General features: G+C 35.3%; 2 protein-coding genes across 2 annotated transcripts in view; both read right to left on the bottom strand.

The window, feature by feature from the left end:
- The window catches only part of btv (dynein cytoplasmic heavy chain beethoven), a 22,678-nt gene extending 17,775 nt beyond the window's left edge, over nucleotides 1–4,903 (bottom strand). The window contains exon 1 of the mRNA XM_013319449.1: nucleotides 4,836–4,903. The gene's annotated coding sequence lies outside the window, so the exon portion shown is untranslated. The remainder of the gene's footprint in view (nucleotides 1–4,835) is intronic.
- Nucleotides 4,904–14,564, bottom strand: LOC106123216 (cytoplasmic dynein 2 heavy chain 1-like; the record flags this gene model as incomplete). The annotated part of the gene is made up of 25 exons (XM_013319448.1): nucleotides 14,359–14,564; nucleotides 14,117–14,250; nucleotides 13,727–13,891; nucleotides 12,993–13,092; nucleotides 12,574–12,703; nucleotides 12,190–12,323; nucleotides 11,662–11,906; nucleotides 11,291–11,390; nucleotides 11,063–11,202; nucleotides 10,661–10,882; nucleotides 10,375–10,518; nucleotides 9,933–10,151; nucleotides 9,421–9,606; nucleotides 9,219–9,347; nucleotides 8,758–8,903; nucleotides 8,400–8,552; nucleotides 7,876–8,088; nucleotides 7,243–7,495; nucleotides 7,000–7,143; nucleotides 6,632–6,837; nucleotides 6,284–6,399; nucleotides 5,977–6,122; nucleotides 5,495–5,662; nucleotides 5,195–5,353; nucleotides 4,904–4,972 (listed from the first exon to the last, which is right to left on the bottom strand). Coding segments are annotated over exons 1-25 (3,858 nt in total), but the record flags the coding sequence as incomplete, so codon positions are not given.

Genomic DNA, 14,564 nt, shown 5'->3' with positions numbered 1-14,564 from the left:
TCTGTAGGGCAACATCGTCTAATATGTTTAAAATTTTTGGCAAGTTTCAAGAATTTATTCTTTAGCACCGAGTACGGACCTGTACAAGGCGACGACCGCTCCCGCCCGCCGCGCTCGTGCCGATCTCAGGCACTAAGCAACAAAAATAACGACGCTTTCGGGATGCGCTTTTTGTTATGGTCATTATGCCATACTAACATGCTTCCTTCTGCTAACAACCGTCGCAAAATTATTACTTCGTTTTGTATTATTTATAATTTAGTTTAGGTAAAAAAACAGGTTTGTAAATAAGTTTCAATGAAATGTTAAAAATATGAAATAAACACAAACATATTATAGTTTAATTTTGTTTCTGCTTAATTAAAAAGATCTTTTATTAGGTCACAAAAGAGTGCCATTGCAAGAGAGAATTCTGTCCTAAGCAGGTAGTTATTACGGTTATCTGTTTTTTATTTTAATATTGATCGGCTACCTTGATAATGTCGGCAAATATAACATTTTCTTTTTCTAATGTAACCACATAAATAATACAAGTATGTACGTGTCTGTATAATTACAGATTTCAGTGTGCATATTCCTGACATGGTCTCGTACCTTCACATTCCCATCTATTCGATAGTTACGTTACGAATAAAACTCATTATGTTTTTAACAATGTTCAATATGTCAGTAGCATGGTCACGTTGTGCGGTTCGGCGGCAGCGGCGACGATACCTACTACAGCGGCTGACACTCTTCCGCCAGCGCATCCGTTCATGATAAAACATTCGCGATCCACACTCTTCATACACTAAATTTATGAATCGACAGCTGTTAATTATTGTGTCCTCTATTCGATTAATTCATTAAACGATACAAAAAGCGCAATAATACCGAACATACAAAACAAACCCGCGCTTAACTAATGCGGAAAAACTATTAACTCCTCAGTGCTTAATATACAGCTATTTAAAAAAGGAAAATGATTTCAAATTGCTCATAAAATTTGGAATGAAATGATTCTATTAACATTTTTTAGGTTTTTCAGGATATAAATCTTCAACGGCGTCCTATAATTAGAGTTTTTAAAGAAAACCTCATCAAAATCTTTCTAGTGGTTTAGAACTCACAATCAAACATAATTTTTATTTATTCATGTCGAAAAAGATAAATATCTAGTATAATAAAGCAGCTTCAACATTCATTAAGTTAAATGGACCAAACGTGAGCAATTGCTTATTCCATGGTACTGAACATTGGAAAGGGCAGCTATCGTGGCTCTATAAAGTAAATGTTAAATAGTGACATTTCTGAAAATATGTTATAATTTCTGAATTTTTTTTTAACATTTTCGAATTATTATTTTAGTGTCTTAGGGTAAACTTTGGAGACCTAATGTTTCGATGTTTTCTGCATATTATTGAATTTGAAAATTATTAAACATTAGTAAAATAATATTAATTATAAGTTTGATAATAATAAACATTAATGTTCTGTGTTTTTTGTTAATGTTCTTTGTGCCATCTACAACGTATTTTTTATTAGATTTGTATGAAAAATTATACATACGTTAATTAAAATTTATTAAGTAAAAAATTATTTAAAAGAAGTAAATAAGTACATCGTATGTACAAATATTTGGTTTCCCAAATGTACTTAAGTCAATTTTGAACTGGTATAATTTTACAACGAGTGATCACGAAGCAAAAATAGACATAAAAATCGGCCTCTTTAAAACTAGATAACTTGTTACAATTTCGACAGTTAACCGATAACCCCCTTATCTGTTTCAAGCGGAATAGAAACATAACATCATATAGAATATACTACTTTAAAGTCTATTATAATGTAAAACAAACACTTAACTAAATTCCAAATACGTAAAATAGTTATGACATTTTATTATATTTTCACTAAACATTATTTTGCCCTAACAGAATAGTGTTACCAATTACAATTTAATAAATGAGCTTAAGAATTATTGGTCGTACGTTTATTGTTCAAATCTTTTGCCCTTGCTGAATGAACCTCCAAAACAAAGGTCTGCGAACACGTCAAAGATGTCGAAATCAGGGTAGGCCTTTATCCTTTCTTTTAGGTATTTTTAGCCGACTTCAAAAAGAAAAAGGTTAGCAATTCGTCCATATTATTTAACAACTGTTTAACAGGACACCTAGGTATTTGTAAGCTTAGTAATTTAACCCTTATCCTAATGTCACAACGGCTGTGAATGAACGCTTTGACATCGATAAGCGGTCATTCTTAAAACGCGGTTATGATGTCAAAGTTCAGGCAGATAAATGTTCTCATAACGATTCCCTGTTCATTATCTGAGAGACCTTAACTGATGTACACATTTTTTTAACATTGTATCTGTTAAATAATTTTTATACTGTAAACTGGCAAATGTACCTACAACATATTTCTATCAAGTGCTCGACTCACACAGAACATCGATTTTAACTTATCGCCGCAAACAAAAATTGTAAAAATGTCACAGGAGGCCTAAACAGGAAATGAGGGAGTTAGGTTAGAACTAAATTTATCGCAGATTGCTCATAAATCCTCAATATAACTGGTAGTTAATGCGCGGTGTCGCGGCGTATAGCGAAACTTCAGGGATTTGTTGCATACATTACAGAAGAAATTTAGATATACTACGACACTTAGAGCAAAGAGATTAATGTAGGACATGAAAAACCCTATTTGAAAACGACTGAACTTACACGTTAAAATTAGTTAATACTAATAAATATTTTTTATTTATATGTTGCATGTTGCATCATTAAGATCATAGACCAGAAAGTCAAGGACATTCGTGACATAAGAGTGTCACTGTTCTTATAATACCAAAGCGATGACGTCATTTGCAATATAATAAACAATATACATTCGTATCGAATGAAAAATAGACATCATAATGACCTAAAATACTGTATGGAAATGACAAAAAATGACGAATAAATAGACTAATGAATAATGGTATAAGACAAATCTAATTAGTTATATTCCTCACTTTTAACTGAAATAGTATTATAATGCTTAAATTATTACACTTTAATTATTATTATAGCTTGTCGCCTAATTTAGTATGAGAAGGAAGTACGATGCTAGTTCAGTGACCGCGTGTTGTCGAGATAAGTTAGGCGCTTTCGTTCAACCTCACATCCCATAATAATCGCTGCAGTAGGTTTATTGTGTCGAGTTACGTCATGCGCATGCGCATGTCCCAAATGCATGCCGCAATAGCGTAGATGATAGCACAAAGTAATAAATTCCCAGGTTAAATAAGTTAAAAGGATTACCTACTATTAACTACATCTAACTATATTAAGTAAGTCATGAGTACTTGAGTGTTTAATTGGTACTGCAGAAAAAGCACAAATTTTGTTTTATTTAATGTTTTAAGGTAACAAAAAAACTTCAAACAGAATAATAATATAAGGACACAAGATTTGGAAGCCAAAGTATACGGTAAGGATAGTAAAGGACACATCTGTCGTGCACATGTTTGTAGCGCGCAAATTTTGTTAATGGTTGATTACGTGGAATCCTGACAGTGCTATGTATATCTTAGCGTACATTTTAAACCGAAATACTTATATAAATTGTATGGAATTACTCAATTCCGAGTTTCGTCTGATGAGTGTGCGTCCCGGAGGCCTAATTTAGTCCTCTTTCCCTTCCCACCCTTTTTCTTATAAGGAAAGGATGGGAAGAGGAAGTGGACTTTCCGGATGAGAGGATGCGTGGGAAGGGAAAATATTTTCTTTCTGTGCATCCTCTCCTCCGTCGATTAAAGGTAGGCAACGCATATGCAATTGCGTATGTCATGGGCAACGGTCACTTCGCTATTTCAGCGATTTTAGGTGGCCGCTCGCTCGTTTGCCACTTTATATTATAAAAAAATGGAATTACTTTTAATTTCTTGTGTCCAGTGCTCAGTAAGACATATTTTAGGCATTGGTCAACCCGATAATGATTATTAATCGATTAATATTGTTCATCTGATTGATGTAAGACCTTATGCACTATATTGCTGACATAAATAATTGATAAAATATAAAAGAATATTTTCGTGTTCACGCCTCATATTATGACTGCATTCAAAATTAAGGGAATTCAAGTGAATCTGTAAATTGTTTTATTTTAAACAATTGTTTTTAACGCTATTGTTTTTAAAAACAAAAGTAAGAAGACTGTACCTAACAATACAATAGTAAGGTATTGGATTACAAAAGTTTGAAAATGCCATTCGGTGTGACAACACAAGAGAAGCGTATTGAAGAATCCAAAATTTTAAATACAAAAAGTAAACAATGAAACCGCAAGCTGTCAATCTTTAAATATATCCAAATTACATTATAATTAACATAAAAATCGATCTAGGGATCAATTTTGTTTGTGTAATTCTTTGTGTCGTATAAAAAGAAGCGTAAAAATAAACAAATTGTATGTCTTCCACACTGAAATAATTTAGTCACAAAGGTGAATCAGAATCTTTTTGTTGTACACCAACATAAATAGGACGTCTATTTTAAGGAGCATAATAAGTCATTAATTCATATCAACTAAGTTAGAAAGACAATAAGCAGTCTCAAGGAAACGACAACAGACACGCTCACGATTTATTACAATATGTTGTCAGCCATAGAAAATATGCTCGGATTTGTTACATTTGCCTAATATATACTATAGTCTGACCGATAAATACATAATATAACACAATTTGAAGTGTAGTTCTTAAATCCCCCACGACATAAAATAGAACAAGAACATTAAAAAAATATTTGTGCATTATGAATGAAATCAGCATACAATAATCGAGTGATATGCAGTAATGAAGTAGCACATACCTGCGTTGCGCGCGGTGCGCTGCCCGCAGCAGGTCGCGTGCGGCACGCAGCCGCGCCTCCCAGCGCGCGCACGCCTCGCCCCCGCCCCCGACTCCGCCCCCACCCACTGACGACACCACCCATTGCTTCTCTTCGATCTACCATTACATATTAACTATATCATTCATTCTCGAAAAATGCAAAGTTAAAAATCTTTTCATATTACTGTTAGTTTAATGTATAAAATGAAAAAGTGTGTTAGGCATTTCATTCCAATAGAGACAAGAAATAGGTTCGTAGATATCGCGCTAATAAATTTCTATATATCTTGCAACTTTAAGAGATCTTCATTTATCATTGTTTTAATAGATATTGAGTACCTTATTAAGTATATCATTGAAATCTTTGACGATGGTGACAGGTCGCTTGGCCTTGTCCGTGTGTGCGGCGAGGGCGAGCCGCGCGCCCGCAAACCACACCTCCAGCTCGTTCAGCGCACTTCTCACTGCTGACTCGTTGGATGCAGATGAACTTATTTTCTACACAAAAACATTTACTAAATAACAAACAAAACACAGTTTAGTTCTATCTCTAAGTATAAATAATAACGATAATGTCTTTATCTAAACAACAATACAATTATACGTATTTTAAAATATCTCAAGTCTGCAAATGATTACCTGTAAAGCTTTAATATGTTTCTTGATGTTATCGGCAGCGTTCAATAAATCCTTAAGTTTCAGTGTTTCCGGTGGCCTGTACTCGACGTCTAGCAGACTGAACACTTCCCTCCAGTGATGCTCAGTGAACTCAGACCCTCGTAAGTACTTTAGTGATATGGTTAGATCCTAAAAGTTATACCATAGAAAACGAATCATCAATTATTAAAGACTCCACGACTGCGACTTCGTCCGCACGACTAGACTTTGTTTTATAAGTTCAGCCGTTCTGGAGATATCTTTAGACATCCATTCATCTAAGCATTCGCATTTATAAGATAGGTAAGATGGCTCAACTGTGATGTAGTCTTTAAACTTTGATAAGTAGACTAGATACTATTTAAATTGTAGACAGGAGTTTCCTACTAGGCAGTAGTTTTTTTTTTTAACAAATGCATTAAGAAGTAAATAGTAGTAATAATGACAGATTAAAAAATACTTACGTTATATCTATCTAGTGTATGTTTTAGGAACAATGTGACAGAGGTGTAAGGCTCGAGACGCGCGCACCACTTGCTGCAGAATTCATCTAATAAATGCAACTTCTTTTGAAACACCAACCATTCTTGTTCACCAATAGATTCATATTCTAAAAAAAATATCTTTATAATTGTAATAATTATTCGACGACATAAATTTAGGAATAAATACAAAGTAGTTTAAAATTAAATGTCTACAAAACGCGAGTTGGAAATTTTTAGGAAATTAATTTGTTAATTGCTTATTATTATTAAAAATTCGTAATCATACCTTCGTTATACTCTTTGAAGACGGCCCACAGATCCACAAACTCCTTCATAAGTTTCTCAGCTTCATTCCAAGTATCAGATGTTGTAACATCCATATTGAACTTTTTACATTCTTTCCTATAAACATTAACTATTTTATGAACTAAATACCGATAGCTAATGGCTAAATAGACTAATATACGTCTTTTGTAATGCATCGACGGCTCAAGGTCATCCCTTCCATCCCTCTCCGACCCACAGCTAAAATAGTAATCTGCACAGCTGTTAAACAAGATGTTCCGAGCCGCCAAGATATATGATAACTTTATATTTCTAGACTCTTACTTCTAAGAGAAGTGCGAGTACTTACATCAATTCGTCTTTCTCGGACAAATATTTTTCCCATTGCTGTTGAGCTTCGAAGACGGAGTGACAGCGACCAAGCATTTCAGTATAGTCCGCGCCCTGCGCACTCTGCAGGCGCGACCTGGCCTGCCCCCAGCGGGACACCCACGCCTCCACACTTGTGTTAAGGTTCTCCCATTCTCCTTTCAGACTTGATTTTACTATTTCCGCCTGAAATAAAACGTAAAAGGATACCTCGTAGTTTTATTAGAATGTTTAAAAGATTTTTATATTTTGGTCAATTGTGATTTTTGCAAACATTACATTTTTAATTACAGCGCCATCTTTTCACCGTTCATTGACACTAAAAATGAAAAGGAACAAAAATGGTACCTGATGCTGAAACATTTGCTGCTGCGCTAACATTTGCTCTCGGATCTTTTGCCATTCCTTCACAGTGTGGTCGACGAATTGGTCGCCACCCCATGTGCGTAACATGTGGCCTTTTCTTTTCAAATTATCCACCATTTCTTCTAACTAAAATCAAGAATGCAAATTCATAAGTTAATCACATGATAATAGTAAGAATTTTAAATAAAACTTGCTTAAAATACTAAAAACAAACAAATTTCTTACTTCAGGCAACTTTTCCTGCAACGCCTGGTGTTTGAAGCTTATCTCAGCTAGTTCTTTGGCATTCTTAGGCAGTGGTTTGTTATCCAGCATAAGCGTGGCATTAGCGACGAAGGCGTCCAGGTCAGCGCAGTCGTTCCTACAGCTGGTCTGCAAGGAGGACATCAGACACGCCCACAGGTTGCGGGTCTGCGCTTCGAACTCGCGCCGCAATGTCGCCGTGCCCACCGTTATCCATGATATCTTCTCATCCTCGCTATGAAATTTTTATGGAAATTAGTAATGTGTGATTAATTTTATGTAAAACTAGATAGATAAAATAATAGTTACATAAACCACGATATATAGGTTGAAAACATGACATATTTACAGCATTCAACCAGCAAAATCATAAATCCAAGTTTTAAAACATATTAATACAGTTTCAGCATTCACCATAAAGCCAAATTGACATTGTTAAAGTATTTAAAATGGTACCATTTTGAATTGTAATATTACAAAGATGTTACAATACGAATCAAAGCGCTTATTTTATTATAATAAGTAGTAGTTGCTTTATCTAATTAGTAAGTAGAAATAGTTGCTTTATCTTTGTAGTATTATACATTAGTAGTAGAAATATAAAGCAACACTTACAAAGTCATCTTAGCGACGGCCTGCCCGTACGCCTTGCAGGCTTTAAAGTTGGTCTCCCAGTGTTCAGGCAGCTGCAGCGTGTCCGCGCACAGTGCGTCCAGGTCGGGCACGCAGGCCAGCGCCAGCCGCCGCGTCCACATCTCGCACGTAGCCTGCAGTGCTGACAGCACACTCTCCAGCTGCTGCACCGCCTTGTTGCCCAACCAGCTGTGTCTGGAAAGTAACTTGTTACTTATTAAAACTTATTTGTTTAATGTTAAAAGCTGTAGACAATTATTCATAACAATTTGTAATTTTTTTCGGTCTCTGTTAGTTTTTTTTTTATAGTAAGTGGCAAACGAACCCATAGATATCTGCAACTGCAAATGCGTTGTCTACCTTTAACCGGCGGAAGGGACGCACACAATATCACATAGGACAAATCTCCCATTCTTATGCGTCCCCTCCTCAGTCAATTTCATTTACCTTTCCATTTCCTTATAAGAAAAGATAGGATTTAAGAGATTTGTTAAACTAAGACTTACTTATCAACGATAGATGCAAATATAGATTGCTTGTTGTGGAGGGCGGTGCTGAGGGCGAGGAAGTGCGCGGGCAGGGAGACGAGGCGGCGCAGCTGGTGGTAGTGCTGCACGCGCACCTCCTCCAGCCCCGGCTGAGACACCACCATGCGACCGCTGCAATATCACAACTATTAAATTATGAAGCTACCTTCCAAACTCCCATCCATTTCGTTGTTATTGAATCTGCTGCACCGTACGGCAAAATGAAGTTTGTGTCCGCAAATTTCTTAGTTACTTATACTCCCGATAGAGGCGTTGCAAAAATACATACGAATTTGTCGATACAAGATTCAGAACCCCTTGTTTCAGTATTATGTACCGTAAGACGAGATCGACCCTGACGTGCGGGAAGTGCGTGTGGAGGGAGAGCAGGGTTTTGATGTACTGGCACTCCAGCGCCTTGCACAGCTGCCAGTCCCAGTGCGACCGCCACTGCTCACTGTTCTTGTAGCCTTCGCTTTCCACCTACATACAGAAATATTAATAAAAAAAAAACAATTGCATACGTAAACGTAGAATAAAAAATATGAGTTTACAATTACAAGTTGTCGCCCGCACCGACACCGTCCAAGCGGAATAAAAAAAAGTTAATTAGTAGCCTAGGTGTTTGTCCAGACTTTGTTCTACATCTATGACAAATTGCAGCGAGATCCGTGCACCCGTTCTGGAGGTATTTTCAAACAAACATCCATCCATCCATCCAAACATTCGCATTTATAATATTAGTAAGATACTTGTTTTTGATCCCAATATTGTAAGCTTAAAAACGTCATAACATACCTTTTCAATGATATCTCTAATATGTTTGATGTTCTTTTTCCAATCAGCTTGCTTGAGGAGCAGCTCGGTATCCATCAGTTTTTCCACAATGTTCCTGATGGCGATGTGCTGACTCGTCAAGTATGAGTTCTGAAACATTTCACGTCATAACATTAGTATGAACATTTTTTACCAAACAAAAATATAAAATTCTGTTACCTACCTGCGTTTCCAGTTTGAGAACCATCTTCTTCAGTTTCTCTGTATAGTCGGCGAGCTGGTCTATATCGTTCCAGTAGACAGGCCTGTGATCCTGCACCAGCGCGGCCAAGTCCAGCGCCGCCTGCAGCATCATCGGTCGTGTCGACGGGATCATACGTTCGCCCAAGGTGTTGTGGAATGATGCTACCTAGAATTGACACCCTCTTGGAACATTATTTTATTATGTTTGTTTTTTTTTTAATTTTAAATAATCACTTCAGGATTTTTATATATTTTTTTGTGAACAAGAATTTTGTCTTATGTTCCCCTAGATATGTGTCGGGAGCCGCTTCCAAGGTTTTTGTTTTGTAAATAAAATAAGTAAAATCAAAACAAAATTAAGAAAAGCAGTACATCATCAGCTCACTATACGTCCCCACCGAGGGGCTTGGCGCTCACCCTAAGTTAAGGGTGCTAAGGCCGTAGAAAAGCACTCAAGACACTTATAATGAAAGAGTTAACTGCGAGGTGTACCTGCTGCAGATCGCGGGCATACTTCAAGGAGTCGGCGAGTGTATCAATGGCGTGCGCGGCGTGCGGGGCGGGCAGGCCGAGTGCGGCGAGCGCGCGCGCCTCCAGCTCCGTCCACACGAGGCGCGGATTGAAGTTCACCTCCAGCAGCCGGCTCTGTGCAGAGAACTGCACCACAGGCTTCTCTGCACTCAGCTGCAGCGACCCACTCTTCACTTGCGCCTGATGTTAAATTACGAGCAAATATACGTTTAACACATTTAATGCTATTATGATTTAACGGACAAATATTAATCTAACGACAAGGAAAAAAATAAAAAATAGATCATATTTACTAGCAACCTGCTACGGCTTCGCTTGAACCGATACACAAAATATAAAAGAAATTCAATGGTTTTATACTTTATTCGTTATTTCGTTTTTAGATGCACGTGAAAACAATAACCTGAATATCTCTGGACCATTCTTCGTGGAGCTGCGTATACAAGTTTTTGATATCTTTCAATACTTTATCAGCAAGTCGAGACACCTGCTCGCTACCTTGAAACTCTTTTAAATAGTTTTCATTGCACATCTGTATATCTTTTATCTGAAACAAGCATATAAAAAATTATTGTGTAAAAATTTTAAAAGCTTCTAATTTATGTGGTTTGTGGTCGACATTTGTCATAGTATCATTAGCAAAGTGGGATACCAGGTTACCAAGGTACCTGGTTACAGGTACAAAATACCTTAGCCTCCATCTGCTTGGCCCACTGTATCTGCTGCACGAGGGGCGACATCTCGGGAGGCTGGTACATATTGATATGTAAGTCCTCAGCCTCCAACTGATCGCGTACGCCCTGTATTAACGAAGCCAGTGACGATACGAAAATCTCCAGCTCGCCGCTCAGAGACTGCTTCACTATTGGCCTGTTTATCAGAGTCTTGTAGCGCATAAACTCGTACAGCATCTAAAACAAACACTTCTTAAATAAAAATAAAAACAATAAAACAGAGACTTAGACTCTTTTTCCACTGGAACGACTAGCTGCTATTACTAAAAGCAATGATTTTGTACTATAAAAGACGCGACCGCCACTCTCCCTTAGTGGAAAAGGAGCTTAAGATACTGCGGGGAATAACATACTGACTTGTTTGGTAGATGTGTTGTGGAGGCGTGGTCTCAGCTTCTCAGCAATTTTTGCTTCCGATGGCCGTAAGTTTGATGAGAATCTCAGCACAGCATTTTCCCACGCGGGATTTTTTCCGTTACAAATCCAAATATTTATGTCTGAAAAAGAAATTTCACACTTTGTAATATAGAAGAGACTAGAATTATCTTTTTAGCTATAAAATGAGGCAATTGACAAATTATTTACTTGTAAAAGGCTCGAATAATTCATCAGTTTTCAATTCAGATCTTTCTTTGTTAGTCAACAGCTTATTTAGCTGATTATGTATAGAACGCAGGTCATGAATCTAAAAAGAAAAGCATTAATAAATGCAACAGATAGACACAAAGACAACAATGTAACCTTACTGCTTACTAATGTCATAAATGCGAATGTTTGAATGGATGGATGGATGTTTGTTTAAAAGTATCTCCAGAACGGCTGAAAGGATCTCGATGAAATTGGGCATGGAAGTAGATATTAGTCTGGAAGAACACATAGGCTACAATTTTTTTTTAATTCCGCGCGGACATAGTCGCGGGCGACAGCTAGTAAAGCATACAAAGGAAAATTTTTACCTCATTCACACGTTTCTGAAAATTCATACAAAACTGTGGTACATAGCTTTTACCACTCCAAGCATGTAGCGCGTAGTTCGGCCAGTATGTCTCTGTGAGTGACAGACACGCACTAATCCATGTCTGCGTTACGTTAAGGCTTTCGTTGATCAATTTCAAAACTTCATCATCTTTGGTACTATTATGAACCTTCCACAGATCAACACCACTCAATATTTTTTGAGTTATACTACAAATTATATGACCTAAAAATATTCTCACACATTACATCTTACTAATATTATAAATGCGAATGTTTAGATGGATGGATGATTGTTAACGTTTGTTAACAATAACAAAATAACAAAAAAATTAAAAGTATCTCTATAAAGGTTCTTGATGAAATTTGGCACTGATATACAGCAAAGTCTTGAAGAACATATAGGCTACTTATTAAGTTTATTTTCGCGTGTACAAAGACGCGGGCGACAGTTAGTAAAAAAGAAAAAATATTATATTATAAAAGTAACAGGAAAAAAAATCACATACCAATAATGTCGAAAATGTGTATCATTCTATCTTGAGAATACGGTGATATGGTGCATCGCCAAATGTCATCCAAAATCCCACCGACGTTTTCCGCATTATCTCTTATCTCATAAACTGGACTAGCCTGCATTGACCTTAGGAAATACACCAATATGAGGAAAAAAAGTAGTTACTGTTTGCCTTGAAGAGGCATTTACAGCTTCACCGGGCTTCAGGTGGCCGGGCGCAAATGGCACTTAGTTTGAACCTCGACCTCGGAGGAAAAATATATATTTCTCCTTTAACAAGACAGGGTGGGTACACCCATTTTATTCACTACAAATGACAGTTTTTTTAGACTAAGTAGCAATAGAGAAATATTTTATTAGAAAGAAGTTTACATACTTTATTTCTTCACAAATGTCTTCAAAAAGCACACAATAGTTTGAGGCGGCCTCTCTTTCTTTCTTTAATGTCTCACGTTTATCCGCCATTGCTCTCCAATAATCAACTTCATCTTCTATTGACAAAATAACTGAAAAGTATTATTATTCTAGTATAAAAAAGTTAACCTGTTGTTTATTGTGATATAAACACCAATGATCATTGTTGTAAAATCTAGTTTAAAGCTAGCAATTTCTGGATAAATACAGGATGTTCAAGTAAACAAAACATCCATGGAAGGTATAATTCTATGCTTACTTTCTTTTAGTTCCTTTGTATTTGTACAATTAGTAGAAGTTACTATAATATGAGATTAAGAAAAATTAAGAAGAGAATGAAAGAGCAGAAATATGAGTAAATATGTAAAGTTCAGCGTTTACCATTAATATTTGCATTATTTTTGCCATGGGTCAATATTCTTAAATTAGTTTCCAAATCTGTAAGGTTCTTTTGTAATTTGTTCGTATACAAATCATCACCCTGAAATTACAATAAAAAAAAAAACTTTAAAAGTTATATTGATTTTAACTTCTCTAAAAACCCTCTAAAAAAAGACAGGGATATAAATAAAATAAATTTATTAATTGAAATCTTAAGATCAAGCAATAATTCAAACTATAAAAAGCGAGACGGCAAATTATAATCTTTAATTATAGTAATATGAGGAACAGAAACTACATAATAAATAATGTACAATTGAAAATTACATTTAAAACAATTATATTTTTATAGTAATTATGAAATATGGCTATTTTACTTCATTGCAATTTTCATATTTATAAAGACAGTTTAAAAAAAAACTGACATTGAATTAACAAAGTAGTGAAATTTATTTGCCAGATTTGACCATATTGTAGAGGTAAACTATGACTGTCCATTGTCTCTGTTTTGTCAAGGAGAAAAAGGGAGATAACCATAATTTTGTATAATGGTTTTGATTAGGTATTCAGGTACCTAAGATGAGGCATGTAATGTACATTTTTGTCAAAAACAATAAAGGTAAAATATGTTGAACAGTCCAAAATGTAAAGAAAATTGTGTATTAATTGAGTCTTAGACAATTACAAATTAAAAATAATGTAATATTTAATTAAAACAAATATTCTATACCTACCAGACTTAATAATGGACTAAATATTTGTCTCAAAATCTGATATAAAGATTCGGCTGCCCCTGTAGTTATTGTTATAATGTTGATATTATTTATGCTTTCTTGTTTTGACAGGTCTACTGGTGATGTCTTGTAAAAAATAATTGATTTTTGTATGTCACATTGTATCTGAAATTAATTAAAAAGAATTAAGGAACAATGCTGGAACACACATATCTAAAAATGAGAATAGAAATGATAGAAAATACATTTGGGTTGTAAGATATAATGTTCTTATTTCTTCTACTATTATTAAAGCAAGGTGTGAAACATAAAACTGGTTTCAGCAATAGGGGAGTAAACCCATTTCAAATATGGCACTTCAAATGTATTACTTTTTCATTTAATACTTACTTGAGTGGTCAGGTCCAAGATATCTTTATTCAATTTGGTTTGAAGCAAATATGTTTGAGAATTATGTATAAAATCATATAAAGCATCTTCAGCTTTATCATTTAACTTTAAATCAGGCAAATTGTAAAAAGGTTCTAGAACATAGAAAAAGGTTGAAAAGGTTCCATGAAAAAAATGAAGAACAATAGTTCTATCTTAGTCTTTTTAGTTCCAATACGCATACCTGCAAAATACGTACTTACCAGCGGTACTTATTACAAATTCACGTATTTTCGCCATTGTTACTAGCACAAGCTACATTTTATTAATTAGTTTATGAAAATTTTCCCATTTAACCTATGAAGAAATCAATAAGTACATTAATTAGTTATTTTATGTAATTTAAGTAGTAGAGATATTGAGGGTAGTTATAAATAATTATTAAAAGACCATAAAAATCTTGCAAAAT

This window comes from Papilio xuthus, unplaced genomic scaffold (assembly GCF_000836235.2).
Source record: "Papilio xuthus unplaced genomic scaffold, Pxut_1.1 DF826115.1, whole genome shotgun sequence".
Lineage (NCBI taxonomy): Eukaryota > Metazoa > Arthropoda > Insecta > Lepidoptera > Papilionidae > Papilio > Papilio xuthus.
This window is presented reverse-complemented; position numbering and strand designations above follow the sequence as displayed.